The sequence below is a fragment of the Petaurus breviceps genome, unplaced genomic scaffold (assembly GCF_028583685.1).
Source record: "Petaurus breviceps papuanus isolate PSGF00001 unplaced genomic scaffold, PetGlider_PUasm1.0 208, whole genome shotgun sequence".
NCBI classification, from domain to species: Eukaryota; Metazoa; Chordata; class Mammalia; order Diprotodontia; family Petauridae; genus Petaurus; species Petaurus breviceps.
This window is the reverse complement of record NW_027185852.1, coordinates 10,766,042-10,781,843: the sequence shown is the minus strand read 5'-3', so window position 1 is coordinate 10,781,843 and position 15,802 is coordinate 10,766,042. Positions and strand designations below refer to the sequence as shown.

General features: G+C 43.9%; 1 protein-coding gene across 1 annotated transcript in view; it reads right to left on the bottom strand.

Annotated features, from left to right (window-relative positions):
• Positions 1-15,802, bottom strand: part of LOC138165128 (tyrosine-protein kinase JAK1-like) — a 66,821-nt gene that overhangs the window by 38,753 nt on the left and 12,266 nt on the right. Inside the window, exons 2-3 of the mRNA XM_069093283.1 lie at positions 6,891-6,971; positions 4,252-4,450 (exon numbers count right to left, since the gene is read on the bottom strand). Coding sequence (XP_068949384.1) covers positions 4,252-4,450; positions 6,891-6,896 — 205 coding nt within the window. The 5' untranslated portion in view covers positions 6,897-6,971. The remainder of the gene's footprint in view (positions 1-4,251; positions 4,451-6,890; positions 6,972-15,802) is intronic.

Below are 15,802 nucleotides of genomic sequence, written 5' to 3'. Positions count from 1 at the left end.
ACAAAGTACAGCAAGACTAGACCTAACTATTCAACTGTAATTTTGCTTCTCTTGTCTTTTTCAAAAAGCATTTTCTTTGAATGTAGAATAGACCATGAACAGCTGATGGAGCTGTCCTCCATGTCAGCAAGTCTCCAAACAGGAAGAACTGCATTAAGAAATGTGTGGCCACAATTACTGAGCCACCACTGGAGACCTGGGAAAGACCTCTGGAGAATGAGCAATGTGCTAAGTGATGGCTGAAGTAAATACTGCCCCCAACGGTCAGGAAAGGGAAGAGGGTGGGATCTACCAAGTGCAGACCAGTGAATGTGACTTTGACTCTTGGGTAGAATATACAATCAAAGGGATAGACCCAAACCAAGCTATTTCAGGCTCTCTTCACTGCCTTTATTGACTAACAGATTACAGGAAGGCTACCAGATGGATATTTTTTGGTCTCAATAAAGCATTAATAAAGGGTTATACACACATAGGTATGTATGTGTACGTGTATTTGTTTGCATGTAGTCTCTCCTATTAGACCTTGAGGGCAGAGACTGTTCTTTGACCCTTTTTGTATCCCCAGCACTAAGCACAGCGCCTGGAACATAGAAGGTACTGGTTAATTGGTTTAAAGTCTTTCATAGTATGCTTGTGCATAAGGTACAGGGAGACAGGATAGGTGACAAGCATAAATAGGTTAATTTGGAACTGACTAAATGGTTGGTCCCAAAGCATAGTCATTAATGGGTCAATATCAGCTTGGAAAATGAGCTCTAATGGAGAGCCCCAGGGATCCGATCTTGGCCCTGTGATGTTGATTATTCTTTTAATGACTTGGTGAATGGCAGAGATGGCATGCTGATCAAATTTTCAGGTAACACAAAGTTTGGAAGGATAAACAAAACACAGAGGAACAGAATGAGGATCAAAAAGATATCTAGCCACTTAAAACAATGGGTTAAATATAGTAAGAAGGAATTTAGTAGAGATAAATGCAAAGTGCTACCCAGTGTCCAAAAGTTAGCTTCATGAGTACTGGGTGGCAGAGGTGTGACTAAACAACAGTTCTTGTGAAAAAGATCTGGGGGTCTTAGTGGACCAAAAAGCTCAGTTTTAAGTTAACAATGTGACGTAAAATCAACAAAAGTTAATACTCCCCTAGGCTGTGCCAAGAGAATCAGAAGGTGCAAACACAAGGAGAAAGTCCCCCAAGGTACCCTGCAGTAATCAAAGCACATGTGGAGTATTCTGTTCACCATTGTGACCCATTTTTAAGAGGCAGAAGCTAAAGTATGCACTGGCGAGAGTAACCAGGATGACAAGAAAAGTGAGAAAGATGCCAAATGCAGGTTTGCCAAAGGATTAGTCTGAAGAAGGAAGACACAGGGGCCATGGCAGTTGTCTTTAATTCTCTGAAGGTCACCATAGGGAAGACAGTTTAGATTTGTTCTGTGTGACCCTGGGGTGTAGAATTAGAAACAACAGTTGCTGAGGGAGGTTGAGGGAGGCAGGGGAGTTGCTAAAAGGTGGGCTAGGGCTCAAACTCAGATAAAGCATCCTCACAATGACAGGGTCCCAAAGAGGAAGGGGCTGCCTTGGCAGGTGTGGGGGTTGTCCTTCAAGCAGAGGCTGGAGGACCCAACATTCAGCACAGTTCCTGGCGCACAGTAGGTTCTTAATAAATGCTAGCCGACTGACACTGACCACTTGGCAGTTATGCTGTGAGTTCTTAGTCCAAGTAAGGGTTGGATTACAGCCTCAGAGGTCCCTTCTCACTCTGAGATCCTGTGATTGCAAGCTCCTTGGGGAAGGGAAGAATGGCCTATTTCCTCTCTACCCCCTGTGCCTTACCCACCCTAAGTATCTGATGCCTAGTTGGTAGCTGTGTGACAACAGACAAGATACTCTGTGTCTCACTTTCCTCATCTGTAAAATGGAGATGATAACCCCTTGAGCTCAGGGCTGTTAGGAGGGTCAAATGAAATAATGGGCGTAAATCACATTGCAAACCTTCATGTTCTCTAGAAATGTGAGAAATATATTCTGAAGGAGGCAGGAAACCCTCCCTCACCATCCTTCCAAACTTTGATTTTTACTCTATTGTCCAATGCTCACATGCTGCCTTATCCATCAGACATACAAAAAATTTCCTGGCATCAGTGAAGGGCATGTGTGTTAGAATAAAAACCAACCCAAGTGACTTCTGACAGCGATTAAAATCTCTTAGCATGAATAGTAAATAGGTTTCTTAAGTACTCAGTGCATTTATCATAAATGTTTTTCATTAGCGGCTGCCTAACGAGAGGATGCATGATTAATGAAGTTGGTCTCCTAGCTTTCTTTCCCTCCCCTCTCCCTTCTCTCTTCTTCATCTCCCCCCCTCTCTTTCTCCTCACTCCCCAAATCAAGCACCATTTTCCCTTTAGCAAGAGGAGTGAAAAAATAACCGTCAAGATGACTAAAATAACAGATGCTAAGACAGCATCCCATTTCTTCCTCCCATTCACTGCCTACTGAAGACTGACCCATTCCAATTGTCCTGATCTACATCTGGCCACTGGACCCAGATGGCTCTGGAGGAGAAAGTGAGGTTGGTGACTTAGCACAGCCCTCCCTCACTCAAATCAAAGTCAATTGAAAGTCATGGCATCACATGGTCCTCTTCAAGTATAAAGGACAAATCACACCACCAGAATGAAGGATGAAAATTACTTATTTTTTGAAACAAAGAGGGAAAAATGAAGGTTTGGCATAAAACAATTATTAATTGTAGATTCTAATAGTTTCTTAAGAATCGAATCAGCGCACATCACTAATTTAAATAACTAAGGATTGCTCATCCTTGGGGTTAATCAGGGGGGGAATAGGAATAGAAATTCCAGTAATATATAGGAAATAACAATAACCGATATCTATCTAACAATTTAAAGTGGGCAAGGTACTTTATGGGCACTCACATCACTTTTCAAAAAATTAAAGAAGCAATAAATGAAATGATGCTCTTGGTGAGATTTTAAATGTCTTTTAAAAATGCAGTAAATCTTTATAATGGTACTATTGGTGGAGCTGCGAATGGTCCAGTGATTCTGGAAAGCAATTTGGAACCATGCCCCACAAAGTTGCTACGCTGTGTATAACCTTTGACACAGTAATACGTCTCCTAGGTCCTTACCCCAAAGAGATCAAAGAAAGAGGAAAAGGACCCATACACATAAAATATTTATAGCAGCTCTTTTTATGATAGTAAAGAATTAGAAACTGAAGAGGTGCCCATCAACTGGGAATGGCTGAACAAGCCATGGTGTGTGTGATGCAATGCTACTGTGCTTTAAGAAATGAGGAAAGGATGGTTTAAGAGAGACAGGAAGTCTTGGATGAACCAAGGCAGAGAGAAGTCAGCAAAACTAAAGTGATTTCTACAAAGACAACAGTATTAGAAAGACAAAAGACTTTGAAGACTGAAGACTCATCAACATGATGACCAACCAAAATTCTGAAGTATTCATGCTGAAATAGGCTGTTTAGCTCCTTCCAGAGAAGTCAAGGAGTCAGAGCAGAGAGTGAGACTTTTTTTTTAACATGGGCAATTTGAGGATTTGTTTTGCTTTACTTTATGTCTTTGTAACAGGAGGTTTGTTTTTAAATTCCTTTGTCTTTCTTTTCTTTTCCAGGAGGAATTGAGGCACCCAAATAGAGTGTCAGTGAGGGTTAAGAATGAAACTGTTAGACAGTCAGGTTTATGCTCATTTGACTAATAAATAATAGTCTTTGTGAATATTTACAAAACATGGACTTTGCTAATTAACAGCCTTGTGAGAAGCATCTCTGTGCCATTCGTGGTGTGGACCGCACCCCCTCACACCTGGAGAGCTGCTGGCTGGGCTTCTGGTCTCCCCAGGCTCCCTTTCACTCAGCTGTCAAAGTGATCTTCCTAAATCGGGGTCTGACCATACTGTCCTTCTATTCATTAGATGGCAGTGGTTCCTATCACCTCCAAAATCAAACATAAACTCCTCTGGCTTTTAAAGCCTTTCATTTTCCTGGTCCTTTCCAACTTGTTCAGTTTTTTCACACCATCCTCCCTTCTGTGTACACTGAGGCAAGCAGAGATTAAATGACTTGCCCAGGGTCACACAGCTACTAAGTTTCTGCACGTGGACTTGAACTCGGGTCTTCTGAACGCCAGGCCCACGACTCTCTCTACTGCCCGGCCTGGCTGCCGTATAGGAGGGTGGGGTGCCCCTGTTTGGGGCTGGGGATACTCACAGCACTCCTGAGCCGCTCTGATACACAGGTCTTCCACGGTGTACTCCCCACTGAGTAAGTGGAGGGGCTTTCTGTCGGGCAGATAGAACACCACCTCCACCCCAGGCTCCAGCACATCCAGATTCACCTCATTTTTTTTGTAGCTCCTCATTTTTGCACAGAACGCCATGGCATTGCAGTCCTCTTTGAAATTTAGATACTATTTGGGAAGAGAAGTGGACATTGCATCGTTAAACTACCCTCACATAGCTCCAGAAAGACAAGCCAGAAGCAATCCGTGGAGCAGGCCTGGGATCTTCTCCCTGCCACCCAGATGAGAGGGAATGTACCGGAATTCCAGCCAAGTCCATTGTGAAAGCATCCAATGCATGCTTTGGCCCCACTAGCCCTAAAGCCCAAATCTTCGGACCCTGGGACCCTTCCTGCCTGCTCTTCCTCAGTACCTCAGCTCTCCTACACTGGCCTGGCTGTTGTTTGCCGCCCCAGAGAAATGGGAAGAAGAGACCCCCAAGGCAGAGGGCCCCCAGGCCCTCCTTCCCCTTCCTTTGATTTCTTTTTGCTTCCAGAGGGGGTCCCCAAGAAGCAGCTAATGCACATGGGAGAGCCCAGGCTAAGGAGGTCATGGGGCTTCCCTCCACTGCTAAGATTCCTTTTTGCCGAGGCTGCTAAAAAAAAGATCCCAGTAATCCCTTCAAAGAAGGTCCTTGAGCAGGTGAGGTGGGCACAAGTCAACCTTCCTTGTCCAAAAAAATAAGCAGATAAGAAAAGGCCCTTCCTGACCTTCCCACCAGCCTTCAGAGCTTTCTTTCTCCGGAAACTACCTGGTAACACCTAGTCTGTGTGTGGTATTGACTTTGCTGTGTGCTTGTCCTTTCTCCTCCCCCCTCCCCAGCAGAATGGAAGCTTCCTGAGGGCAGGGCCTGTTTTATTTTTGGCTTTGAAAGTCCCTGGACAAGTATGAGAGACACCCCATATTCAATTGACTTTTAGAGGTTTGCAAAGTATCTTAGAGGCTTTATCTCATTTTGATCCCCCTCCCCCCCCCACTGCCTACAAGGGAGGTGTTGTTATCATCTGCCATTTTTTTTTCTTTGCTTTGTTTGACTGGGCTTGTGACATCATCCATGGTGGCATCTCTTGGTGACATTTCCTCAACTAACACGGATCAATGGGCACCTGTCATGTGCTTTGTCATCTCAGAGTGCTGCTTGGAGCACAGAACTCCAGTGACTTGCCCAAGGTCTCACAGCTAGTATGGGTCAGAGGCAGGATTTGAACCTATGTCTTCCAGGCTCCAAGATCTACTCTCTCTACTACATTGCTATCACTTGAAGTACTGAACTTCAGTTTTACAGCTGAACAGACTGGGTCTTGGAGAAATGAAATGACTTGGCCAGGGTAATATGGCTAGCGTGTGTTTTAAGTGGTAATTGAATCCAGATCTTCTAAACTCTAAGGCCAGCTCTATCTGCTCTTCACTACTCCAGTTCCTGAGTCATCCTGGTTGATATCTGGCCCCTGGACCCAGATGGCTCTGGAGAAGACAGTGAGGCTGGTGACCTTGCACAGCCCTCTCAACTCAAATCAAAGTCAACTGCAAGTCTGACATCATCTCCCGGATGGAGATGGTATCCTCTTCAAGAACAAAGGACAAACCACACACAATGCCAACTCCCAATAGCCCTATTCCACAGATGAAGAAATTGAGGAGAGGGTTAGTGATCTAACCAGGATCATATAACCAGTTAAGCACCAAAGGCAGGATCAGATCTCAGGACCTACTCAATTCTTTAAACCATAACATGTTAAGCACTCGATAAATGTCAAAATGAATGCTAGGCTGCTTTCCCCCTCCTTCTCTCTTATACAGAAAACAAAATAGGGCAGCCTTGAATGGTGGCTGGAGAACCAGCCTCAAAGTCAGACTTTGGCTCAGTTTCTGTCTCTGGCACACATGGCACACATGAGCTGTGACCCTGAGGGAGACCCTTAACATCTCTGGATTCTAGGTAATACTCTATGACGGTAAGTTGAAGAAAGGCAGCAACCTGCTTTAGTAGAGATACTTTCCTCACCGGGGAGTTCTTATACCAATGAAATCACGGGTCCAATCCTTCCCTGGAGAGCTAGGTAGGGTAGTGAGAATAAACACAAGCATTTGTAGAGTTCCTACAGTATGTCAGGAGCTGTGCTAAGCATTTTTAATGAACATTATCTCATTGATCCTAACAACCACCCTGGGAGGGGGAGCTATTATTAGCCCCAATTTACAGGAGAGAAAACTGAGTTCACTTACCTGGGGTCACACAGCTAGTAAGTGTCTGAGGCCAGATTTGAACTTGGGTCTTCCTGACTTCAGGCCCAATGCTATGTGCACTATGGGGCCACTAGCTGACAGAAATCTGGACTCTGAGTCAGAAAGACCTGAATTTGAATCCTGCTCAAATACTTTCTAGCTGTGAGATTCTGGACAAGTCATTCACCCTCACTCTCAGCACCAGTTTCCTCATTTGAAAAAATGGGGCTAATAATGGCACCAGACGATGGCCAGATGGCCAAAAAAGTGCTTTGCAAACCTCAGTGGACTGTGGAAACGCTGCTAGTGTATTATCTACATAGAAATATGCAAATGAACACACCTGCATTTATTCGGCTGTCTGTTGCCCTCCTCCTCACACAGCTGAATGGGTTGTCTTCTCTGAATCACTTCAAAAGCTGATCTGAGCAGAAAAGGAAAGAGAAAAATTAGCCCAAGGTCACCTCCCATCCAGACAAGAAAACAGGACAACTGAACCATAATTAAGAAAAAGCCATCAACGAAAGACCAGGTGGGCAGCAAAGAAAAAATTCTTCTCAAAGACCAAGAGGGCATCATGGTAGACACTTTCCAGGCATTTCTGTCTGCTTTTGTCTCCCAGATGAAGACTCGGTTTGTTTTCCTGGAGTCAAGGACCCTGAGCAGAGAAGGGGAAGGATTTATGGCCATTTAGTCAATAACATTCCTCTGCCCCTGCCTCCAGATCACTCGGCTCTAAGGGGTATGAATCAGTCAATCAACAGACATTTATGCAGGACCTACTATGTGCCAGACACTTACAAAAAGAAGCAAAATACCGTCTCTGCCCTCAAGGAGCTTACAATCTAATGGAAGGAAAAGAAGGGAAGGGAAGATGGATCTGGGGAGTGTAGAATAAAAATTCCCTGCTTCAGCAATTCCACATCAAGACCAGATTGACCTAGGGCGATTTAGAGATTCAGATGTAATGAAACTTCTAGTCATCCATAACTCAACAGGATTCCATTCTGCAGACTTACACCAAGAGCCCACTCCTGGAAAGGTGTTTAGGACCAGAGATAAAAAAGATGAAAAAATGGCATAGACCCTGCCCTCAAAGAGCTTACAGTCTGAGAGCAGAAGATGAGGCCCCTGAACAAGGCACTTGGGCTCAGACCAAGCATGGTCAGAAATAATGGGGGCATCTTTAGCACTAGCACACACACAAAACATTCTGGAAACAAAGTGGGAAAACAGGTGCATTGCAGTGTATGAATGAATTCAGTAGGACTCATACAGACCAGCCTGGGAAGGCTGGTGCCGATGATGTGAAGCCAAGCTACAATCTGCTATGGTTACGATATTCAAATAGGCAAAAGAAGGGGATAAATATTTATTAAGCACCTACTCTGTGCCAGGAACTGTGCTAAGCGCTTTATGAACAGGATCACATTTGAGCCTCATAACAACCCTGCACAGTAGGGGCTACTAGTATTCCTATTTTGCAGTCGGGGAAACTGAGGCAAACAGGGTTGAGGGACTTGCCCAGATTCACGCAGCTAGTAAGTGTCTGAGTCTAAATTTGAACTCGGGACTCTAATTCCAAGTCCACGGCTTTATCCACTGAAAGAACTGGGATTTCAGCAACATGGGCTTCAGTCGAAGCAATTTTCTCGTCGAATTTCAGTCGAAGGTCATTTGTGAAGTATTAGTGACAGTGGCTAAGTACTCTCTTGGACACTTAGCTGTGGCACCGTGGCTAAGTCACCATCTACAAAATGAGAGGGTTGGGCTTGACCTCTGGATCCTTTCTGGCTCTCTGTGATTTAGGAAGGTGCCAAATCAACGACCCAGAGACACTGATTTACCCATGTCTTACACGTCTAATAAGAACTGGAGACCGGTTTGAGCCCAGGTCTCCTTTACTTCAGCCACTCATTTCACAATGAAATGAATAAAAAAATGTACAAATTAAAATGACCTAAAATCCAGCCAAAGTCTGATTAGTAAGCACAAGGGCTAGGAATGCATCTCGACTTCCCCCTCACTTCTGTCGGACCCAGACTATCAGCAGCATCAATAGGATGAAAGAAAGAAACGAGAGGAAGAAAACCAAAGTAGAATGGTCACTCTGTAAGATGACAACTCTCTTCAACTAAAAATCAATTGAAATAATAACTTCAGCAAACTTGCAGGATATAAAATAAATCCATACAAATCATTAGAATGTCTGTATAATACCAATAATACCCAACAGGAAAAGACAGAAAGAAAAGCTCATTTAAAATAACTATAAAATGTACAAAATACATTATGTCTACCTAAGACTACCAAGAGAAAAACTTTATAAATATAATTGCAAAGGAAAACTGTTTAGGAAAAAAAATTAATTGTTCACAAGTTGGATGAGTCAACGCAATGAAAATGGCGATATTACCTAAATGAGTTGATTATTCAATGCAATATCAAACTATCAAAAGATTATTTTACAAAATTAAAAAATGATGAAATTTCTATGGAAGCAGGATAACCATTTATCCAATGGCAACAACAAAGACAAACATCTTTGAATAAGAACAAGTAACATCCATGATTTCTGAGGATCGATGCCGACCGATGATGAGGAAATGCACTGTCCCTGACAGACGGATGATGGATTTTGAGGACAGAACAAAACACACATCTTTTCACATTCCTCCCATGAGGTGACTTGTTTTGCTTTCCTGTGTACATTTGCTACAAATAAATTGTTTTTCTTTTCCTTCTTTCAATGGGATGAGAGGGGTAGGAAGGAGAGAAAATGGACTTCAGTTCGTTTAAAAAAACAATTTTAAAAATCAGAGGGGGTGGCTACAGACAGGGAATGCTGCATTTACTTTCAGATGAGGTCATTGTATTAGTAGTTTTACTCAATTGCTTTGCTATGTCACATGGAAAATGAAGGTAATCTTTGCTTATAACGTAAAAACAAAACATCAATAAAACTTTTAAATAAAAGAAATAATGGCTAACATTTCAAAGGCATTTAAGGTAGGGAAAAATCACTTTCAGGAAATGGAAGGCTGGGGGAGGTCAGGGAGAGGAGAGCTAATCCCTACCCGATGGACCCCAGAGGGGATTAATCACTGGGATTAATCCAAGGAGAAGGAAAGTACGAAGGTGTGGCCATCACACACACACTCTCATAATCTAAAAAGGCTCAGTAACTTTGTTTACACTAAACAGCCCTGGGCAGATGGCCAGAGGAACTAAATAAATCACCTGAGGGGTCCATAAGGAAATCACCTCCTGGGTAGAAGGGGCCCAGGAGGAATAGAAGGAAGAAATTTCCTGAATAACTCCAGGCAAGGAAAGATTTCTCTAAGTATTAATACTGACCAAAAACAGACTCAGTACTTGCTCAGGAACTGGACCTGACACCTCAGTGGGGTAGGAAACTTTGGGATGAAGAAATTCCCCCATCAATACAGGTCAGCACCCACACTGAGAAGTTAAGTGAAATACCCAAGGTCACACAGCTAATATGTGTCAAAGGAAGGACCCGATCCCAGTTCTTACTGATTGTGTTACAGCAAGCTTTCTAGCCGTTATGACAGCTTGCCTCTGGCAATATTTGTTTGATCAAGAGACATTCAGACTGGAAAAACCAAGGCTGAACATTTTTATAATCTCTTGAAAAAACAAAAAATCAAATGAGGGTGATAAAAAGTTAGAAGATTAATGAAGTCAGCAGGAAAATGAGGATAAACAAAGTTGAGTCAGTGTGGCCCAATATGGGGCTGGAATATTCTAGGGGAAAGGTAACCTGTTATCAGGAACCTTGGTTACAGCCAGCTGAGCTGCTGTTTTCCCATAACCCCACCTGGAGGTAACAAAGCTTCCTCAGCTGTTCCTCTGAGATGCTTTATTCCGGGTTAAAGATGGCCCTGGGCTCCCAAAGCTACAACCCCAGTCAGCAGGTTTCCCCAGGCTAGTAAGGGCCAGGTCGGGAGGATGTTCTTGAAGTACCAGCCAAGGTCTAGGGAGCTGAGCAACGTGGAGTAGAGGCTAGAGTGTAGCATGGACGTTCAGATCTCAACTCAGATGCTTACGAGCCGAGCCGTGTGACTCAGAAACAAATCACTGCAGCCATCTAGCTCCCCAGTCCCATCATGCTAAGAGATAGTGTCCAGTAAGGTATCTTCCATATCTGTAAGATCTATATGGACACTGAGTAACTCCTGGGGACTGGTTTTCTCATGTGAAAATAAGATTATAATATAAGCCCGATCCACCTGCAGGGCAGGGCAAGCAGGCAGGTGTGTGCCAGCAGTAAAACTAGCAATAACAGGTGTCCCAGCGCTCCAGGCTACGGCCATTCAATGGAGCGTTAAGGGAGAGCCCTAGAGCGCATCTAGCTTTGTCTGTTTATTCTCTTTGTTCCTAGAAGACGGCCATGATTCTCAAAGCTCCAGATGACACCTAGTCAGGAGCCCTGCAGAGATCAGGCGCAGCTAAGGACCGGATGATCAGACTTAATTTTGTTTCATAGAATGAGAAAGTTAAATGAATCCTCAGGAAGTCGTCTAGACTATTTCAAGCCCTCCTCAAAGCACAGATCTGCTCGTTTGTACCCAGCTGTTTGTGTGCTGTCTCCCCATTAACTCGGGAGCTCACCCAAGGCAGCACTGTCTGTTGTCTTTCTCTGTACCCCCCGTGCTTACATGTAGGACTTTAATAAACGTTTACAACTGACTGACTAGGTGCTTGATAAATGCTGGTTGACTAACAGACTGAATAACTAATCACTGTTCCCCTTCTTTCAACCTCTTGCCCAGAAGTGAAGGAGTAGAAACATAAGCCCTTCCTACTGTGCCAAGTTCTGGGGATGTGAAGACAAGAAGATGCTAGGAATGAGATGGGGGCTACCTTTGTTTCTGGAAAGTGACATGGCCCTGCCATTCGGCTCCCTCATCCCGGAGGACTGCCCGGCCCAATGCCTCCAGCCTGCACCACTCTTCCTTAGGTCAGCTCCTCTAGGGCCGAGCATCTGCACACGCAGAACCTGCCCCTCACAAGGCCTCGGAAGGTGAGGGCGACAGGTGAGAACGCCCTAGTACTTATCTAAGAGTTTGTTGCAGTCTATATTTTATTTCAAGACAAAATTTATCATCAAAACAGTGAAACCACCACAAGATAAATAAATGAATGATTGATGGATGGATGGATGGATGAATAGATGAATGAGTGAATGAAAGAAAATTATCAGACTCACAAAAAAGAGAATTTCTGGCTCTTCTGGTCATGAACACACCCCCATCAAGTACATTTCAATCTTATTCCTAGATAGTGAAAACTGGAAGGTACCTTTAAGGTCAGCAATCCAAACCTCCATCTGGTCAGAGAGATGATGGAATCTGGCCAAAATCACAGCTGTTATGTCCCAGAATCAAGGCTTGAACCCAGGTCAAGAGGAATGAAGTCCATCACTTTGAAGGGAAAAAAAAAATCTGTGGCTTCCCAGGGTTCAAGCCCACATTTTAACACATCTCTCTGGCACTAACAACAACACTATTAAGGAAAGGATTCAGATGTCATCTGGAGAGACCTCAGGGAAGTCAATTCTCCCCCTGGGCCTTAGTTTCCCTTTTTGTAAAATGATGGAGGTGGGCAGGATGCCTTCAGCAGCCCCTTCCACTTTCAAGTCCAAGATCTTGTGCCCTGACCCTGCTGAGCTTCACCTACCTCGGGCCCACGAGGCTTTGCTTTTCTGGGTCTCTGGTTCCAAGCATCCATCTACCATAGCACCCCAGAGGCTCCCCTCATGCCAGGGGAAGCATCCTCCCTGTCCAGGAGGGCTCCAACCAACAGAACTGTCAGCATATAAATATCAAACTTGCTATTTTCTCCTGGCAGCAAGGCAGAATGATTGCTTTTCTATATGCCGCTCTGCTTTCCAATTATAGCCCAGATTCCGGGAAGGCCCGAGAACATGGAGTGCAGATTCACTTACAATAAACTTCTAGGGATGATCAAACAATCAATGTCTGCTCAATCGCTGGGCATTTATCGCCCCTCGGGCCGGGGAGCTCACCTCCACTCAGAGAAATGGACTTCTCCAAAAGAGGCCAAGCTTTGCAGCCACCAAAGTCAATACCATTCTCCTAAAAGCTCTGTGGTGTCTGGAATGTTCCCCTCCCCTTCCCATTCCCTGGAATCCGATGCCAACTAGCATGCCTGTGAACAGACTGCAGGGGCTTAGCAGGCCAGGAAATCACCTCTGCCTGATTCATGGAAGGATGGAAGTGAAGTCTTGATGGGAAAAAAAGCTCCCTAATAATTCCTAAAACAAAATCACTGAACGGGCTGCCCCCTCCTCTTAGGTCTTCATTCTAGTGAGAACCAATTGAGGACAAAGACCATATTTTTGCCTCTTTTTGTATCTGCAGTGCTTAGAACAATGCCTGGAGCATTCAGCAGGCACTTAATAAATGCTTGTTGACTTCACTGGCACATAGATGGTTCTTAATAAATTTATATTAATCTAATAATCTAAATCCCTCGAGGACCGGATTGGTTTTTACTTTTCTTGTATCCCAAGTACTCAGCACAATCCTTGACACATAGTAAGCAGGTAAGACAAGATACGTTTGTGGACTGACTTGCTGTGGAGGTTGTAGGGGTAGAGACATTCCAACTCTGAGATGCCATGATGGTCAGCAGATATGAGTGAGTGAAGATGTCTGGGGGTGAAGGGAGGTCCTCTTGCTTCTGCATCTTTAAACTAATCATTTATGCAGTCCACTTCTATTGAATGCTTTCTATGTTCAGGGTTCATCTAGGCAGCAGGGAGCTGATGACTTGGAAGTTCTGGGTTCAAATCCTGTCTTTCCTTCTATTGCTTATGTGATCTTATGTTTTCTCATATGTAAAATGGGAAGAGGTGAATCAGATGGCCTTCCAGCCCTAAAGCCATGGTGCCCTTAAGTACCGGCAGACAGCTCTCATATCTTCCCTGGGCCTTTCCTTCTCATTCCTCCAAATTCTCCTCCTCTGGAAGGACATAGGGCCCTTCTCCAGCCTGGCTGGCCTCCTCTGCACAGGCAAACTCATCCAGCCTTTCAATGTTCTGCCTAAAACATGGTCCTCCTCCTCCAAACTGAACAGTGTATCCCAGAGTTGACCTAACCATAGAAGAGTAGAGTGAGATTATTATATACAGCTCAGGGGGCACTGTGGGCACAGTGCTGGAGTCTGAGTCAGGAAGACCTGAATTCAAAGCCTACCTCAGACCTTACTAGAAAGTGACTTAACCTCTCTCAGCCTCAGTTTCTCCATCTCTAAAGTGAGGATAATAAAAGCATCTACCCCCCATGGGCTGTGGTAATGAGATCATATTTGTAAAGGATTTTGTGAGCCTTTAAACTGCACTCCAACCAGCTGCCTGATCAGGCCACAAAGTCCTCAAGGACACCGGTGTGTCTAAACCATTCTTCTTGGTGTTTATGGTCACTGGGAACTGCACAGACCCCAGTTAACATACATTATTCATGTGATTTTCTTCTTTAAATCAGGGAAGGTGGTGAACTACGGAAGATGGAAACTCAAAGGCAAACGTGGCCCTGCATCTTTGCTTTCATCTCTCCTGTTTCCCTACAACTAAAGAGAGGCACCATTTTGGTTCACCAGTCACTGTGGCTGCATGCCGGCTCCCATGCACTGCCTTTCAGGAAACCCTTCCTTTTCACTGTGAGAGGAAAATAAGCTGCACTCTCCGTCATGAAACCAGGCCAAAGTTAAACAGGCACCAAAAAGCCCCTAGGAGGGTGCTAGTAGATGGTGAAAGATGGAAGGGACAGCTTTCTCAGGACAATCATCCCACCTTGATCCTCAGTTTCCTCATATCCCAGCTCTAAAGAAATAACACGAAGTTTTCAAAGATGAAATTCTAGAGCAAAAGAGAAAAATCAAGTCCATTTTCATATGGAAAATCTGCTAATAAAGAACATTTTTTCTATGTTAATTTCCTATTGAAGACTTCAGAGGGAAGGAAATCACATTTCTCAAGGAGCCCCTGTTTTCTTGAAATGAAACACAGAGAGCACAAGACACGTGACCAGCCTCAATTTCCTTTTCTATGGTATATGGTTATTTTCCTGTCTGCTTATTTTTAGCAACAAGGAGACACCAACAACATTCTATTTTTGAATATTCCGGGACAATGAGTGTACAGCCTCTGGGGGTGTCTCAGGGAAAACCTGATGATGACAGAACCACAGGATACAAGTTTGGGAACAAACTTAGAGAGAATCCAGCTTAAGCCATTCATTTTTGTAAATGAGGAAACCACACAAAAGGAAACTAACTACATGTGTTGAAGTGACCAAATTCTGAAGATGACCAGCCTTGGGCTTTCATTCACAATCCCCCCCCCACCCTGATACCACCTCAGTTTGGTGAAAACTGCCCTCCAGACTCAAGAAATAGTCTGATTGACAGATAATCAATATATTAAATGCCTACTATGTGCAATCAATGTACATGCATTCATTAAGTACCTACTATGTTCCAGATGCTAAGCACTCTGAATACAAAAATACAAATGAAATGATGCCTGCCCTGAAGGAGTGTATGTGCTGTTGGGCGCGATACTATGGGCACATATAAATATGTGCAAAGATAATATGAGGCTTGGGGGTGTGGCCCTGGGAGACATCAGGAAAGACTTTATGGAGGAGATTGTGCTAAACTGAGCTTTGAAGAAAACTGGGGATTCTAAGAACATCCAGTGCACAGGAGGTGATTTCAATGGTAAAAGTAATTTTCAGATGAGAAAACTCCCACTACCAATGCAGGTGGTCCCTGATCTGTAGTTTATGGTCAGAAGAGTCTTGCCTAGGGCACTGGGTAGTTAAGTGAAATGCCCAGGGTCACATAACCAGTATGTGTCTGAGGTAAGACTTGAATCAAGGTCTTGCTGACTCCAAGTGTGTCTCTATATCAACCATCCCAGTATGCCCCTATTCTATGATCTAAAACCAGGTCTAAGCAGTTTAATGTGGGTTAGCAGGCTATCAAGCATATAGGCTCAGGTGGATTGAAAGGAAGCTTGGGGTAACAAATCGATCAATGGACCAGAGCTGGGAAGATCTAAATCCAAAATCCCACCTCAGGCACTAACTAGCTTTGCTGTGTGACCTTGGGTAAAACCCTCTAAGCCTCAGTTTCCATGTGGTTGAAATGGGGGTAATAGGGTTATTATATATATATATATATATATATATATATATATATATA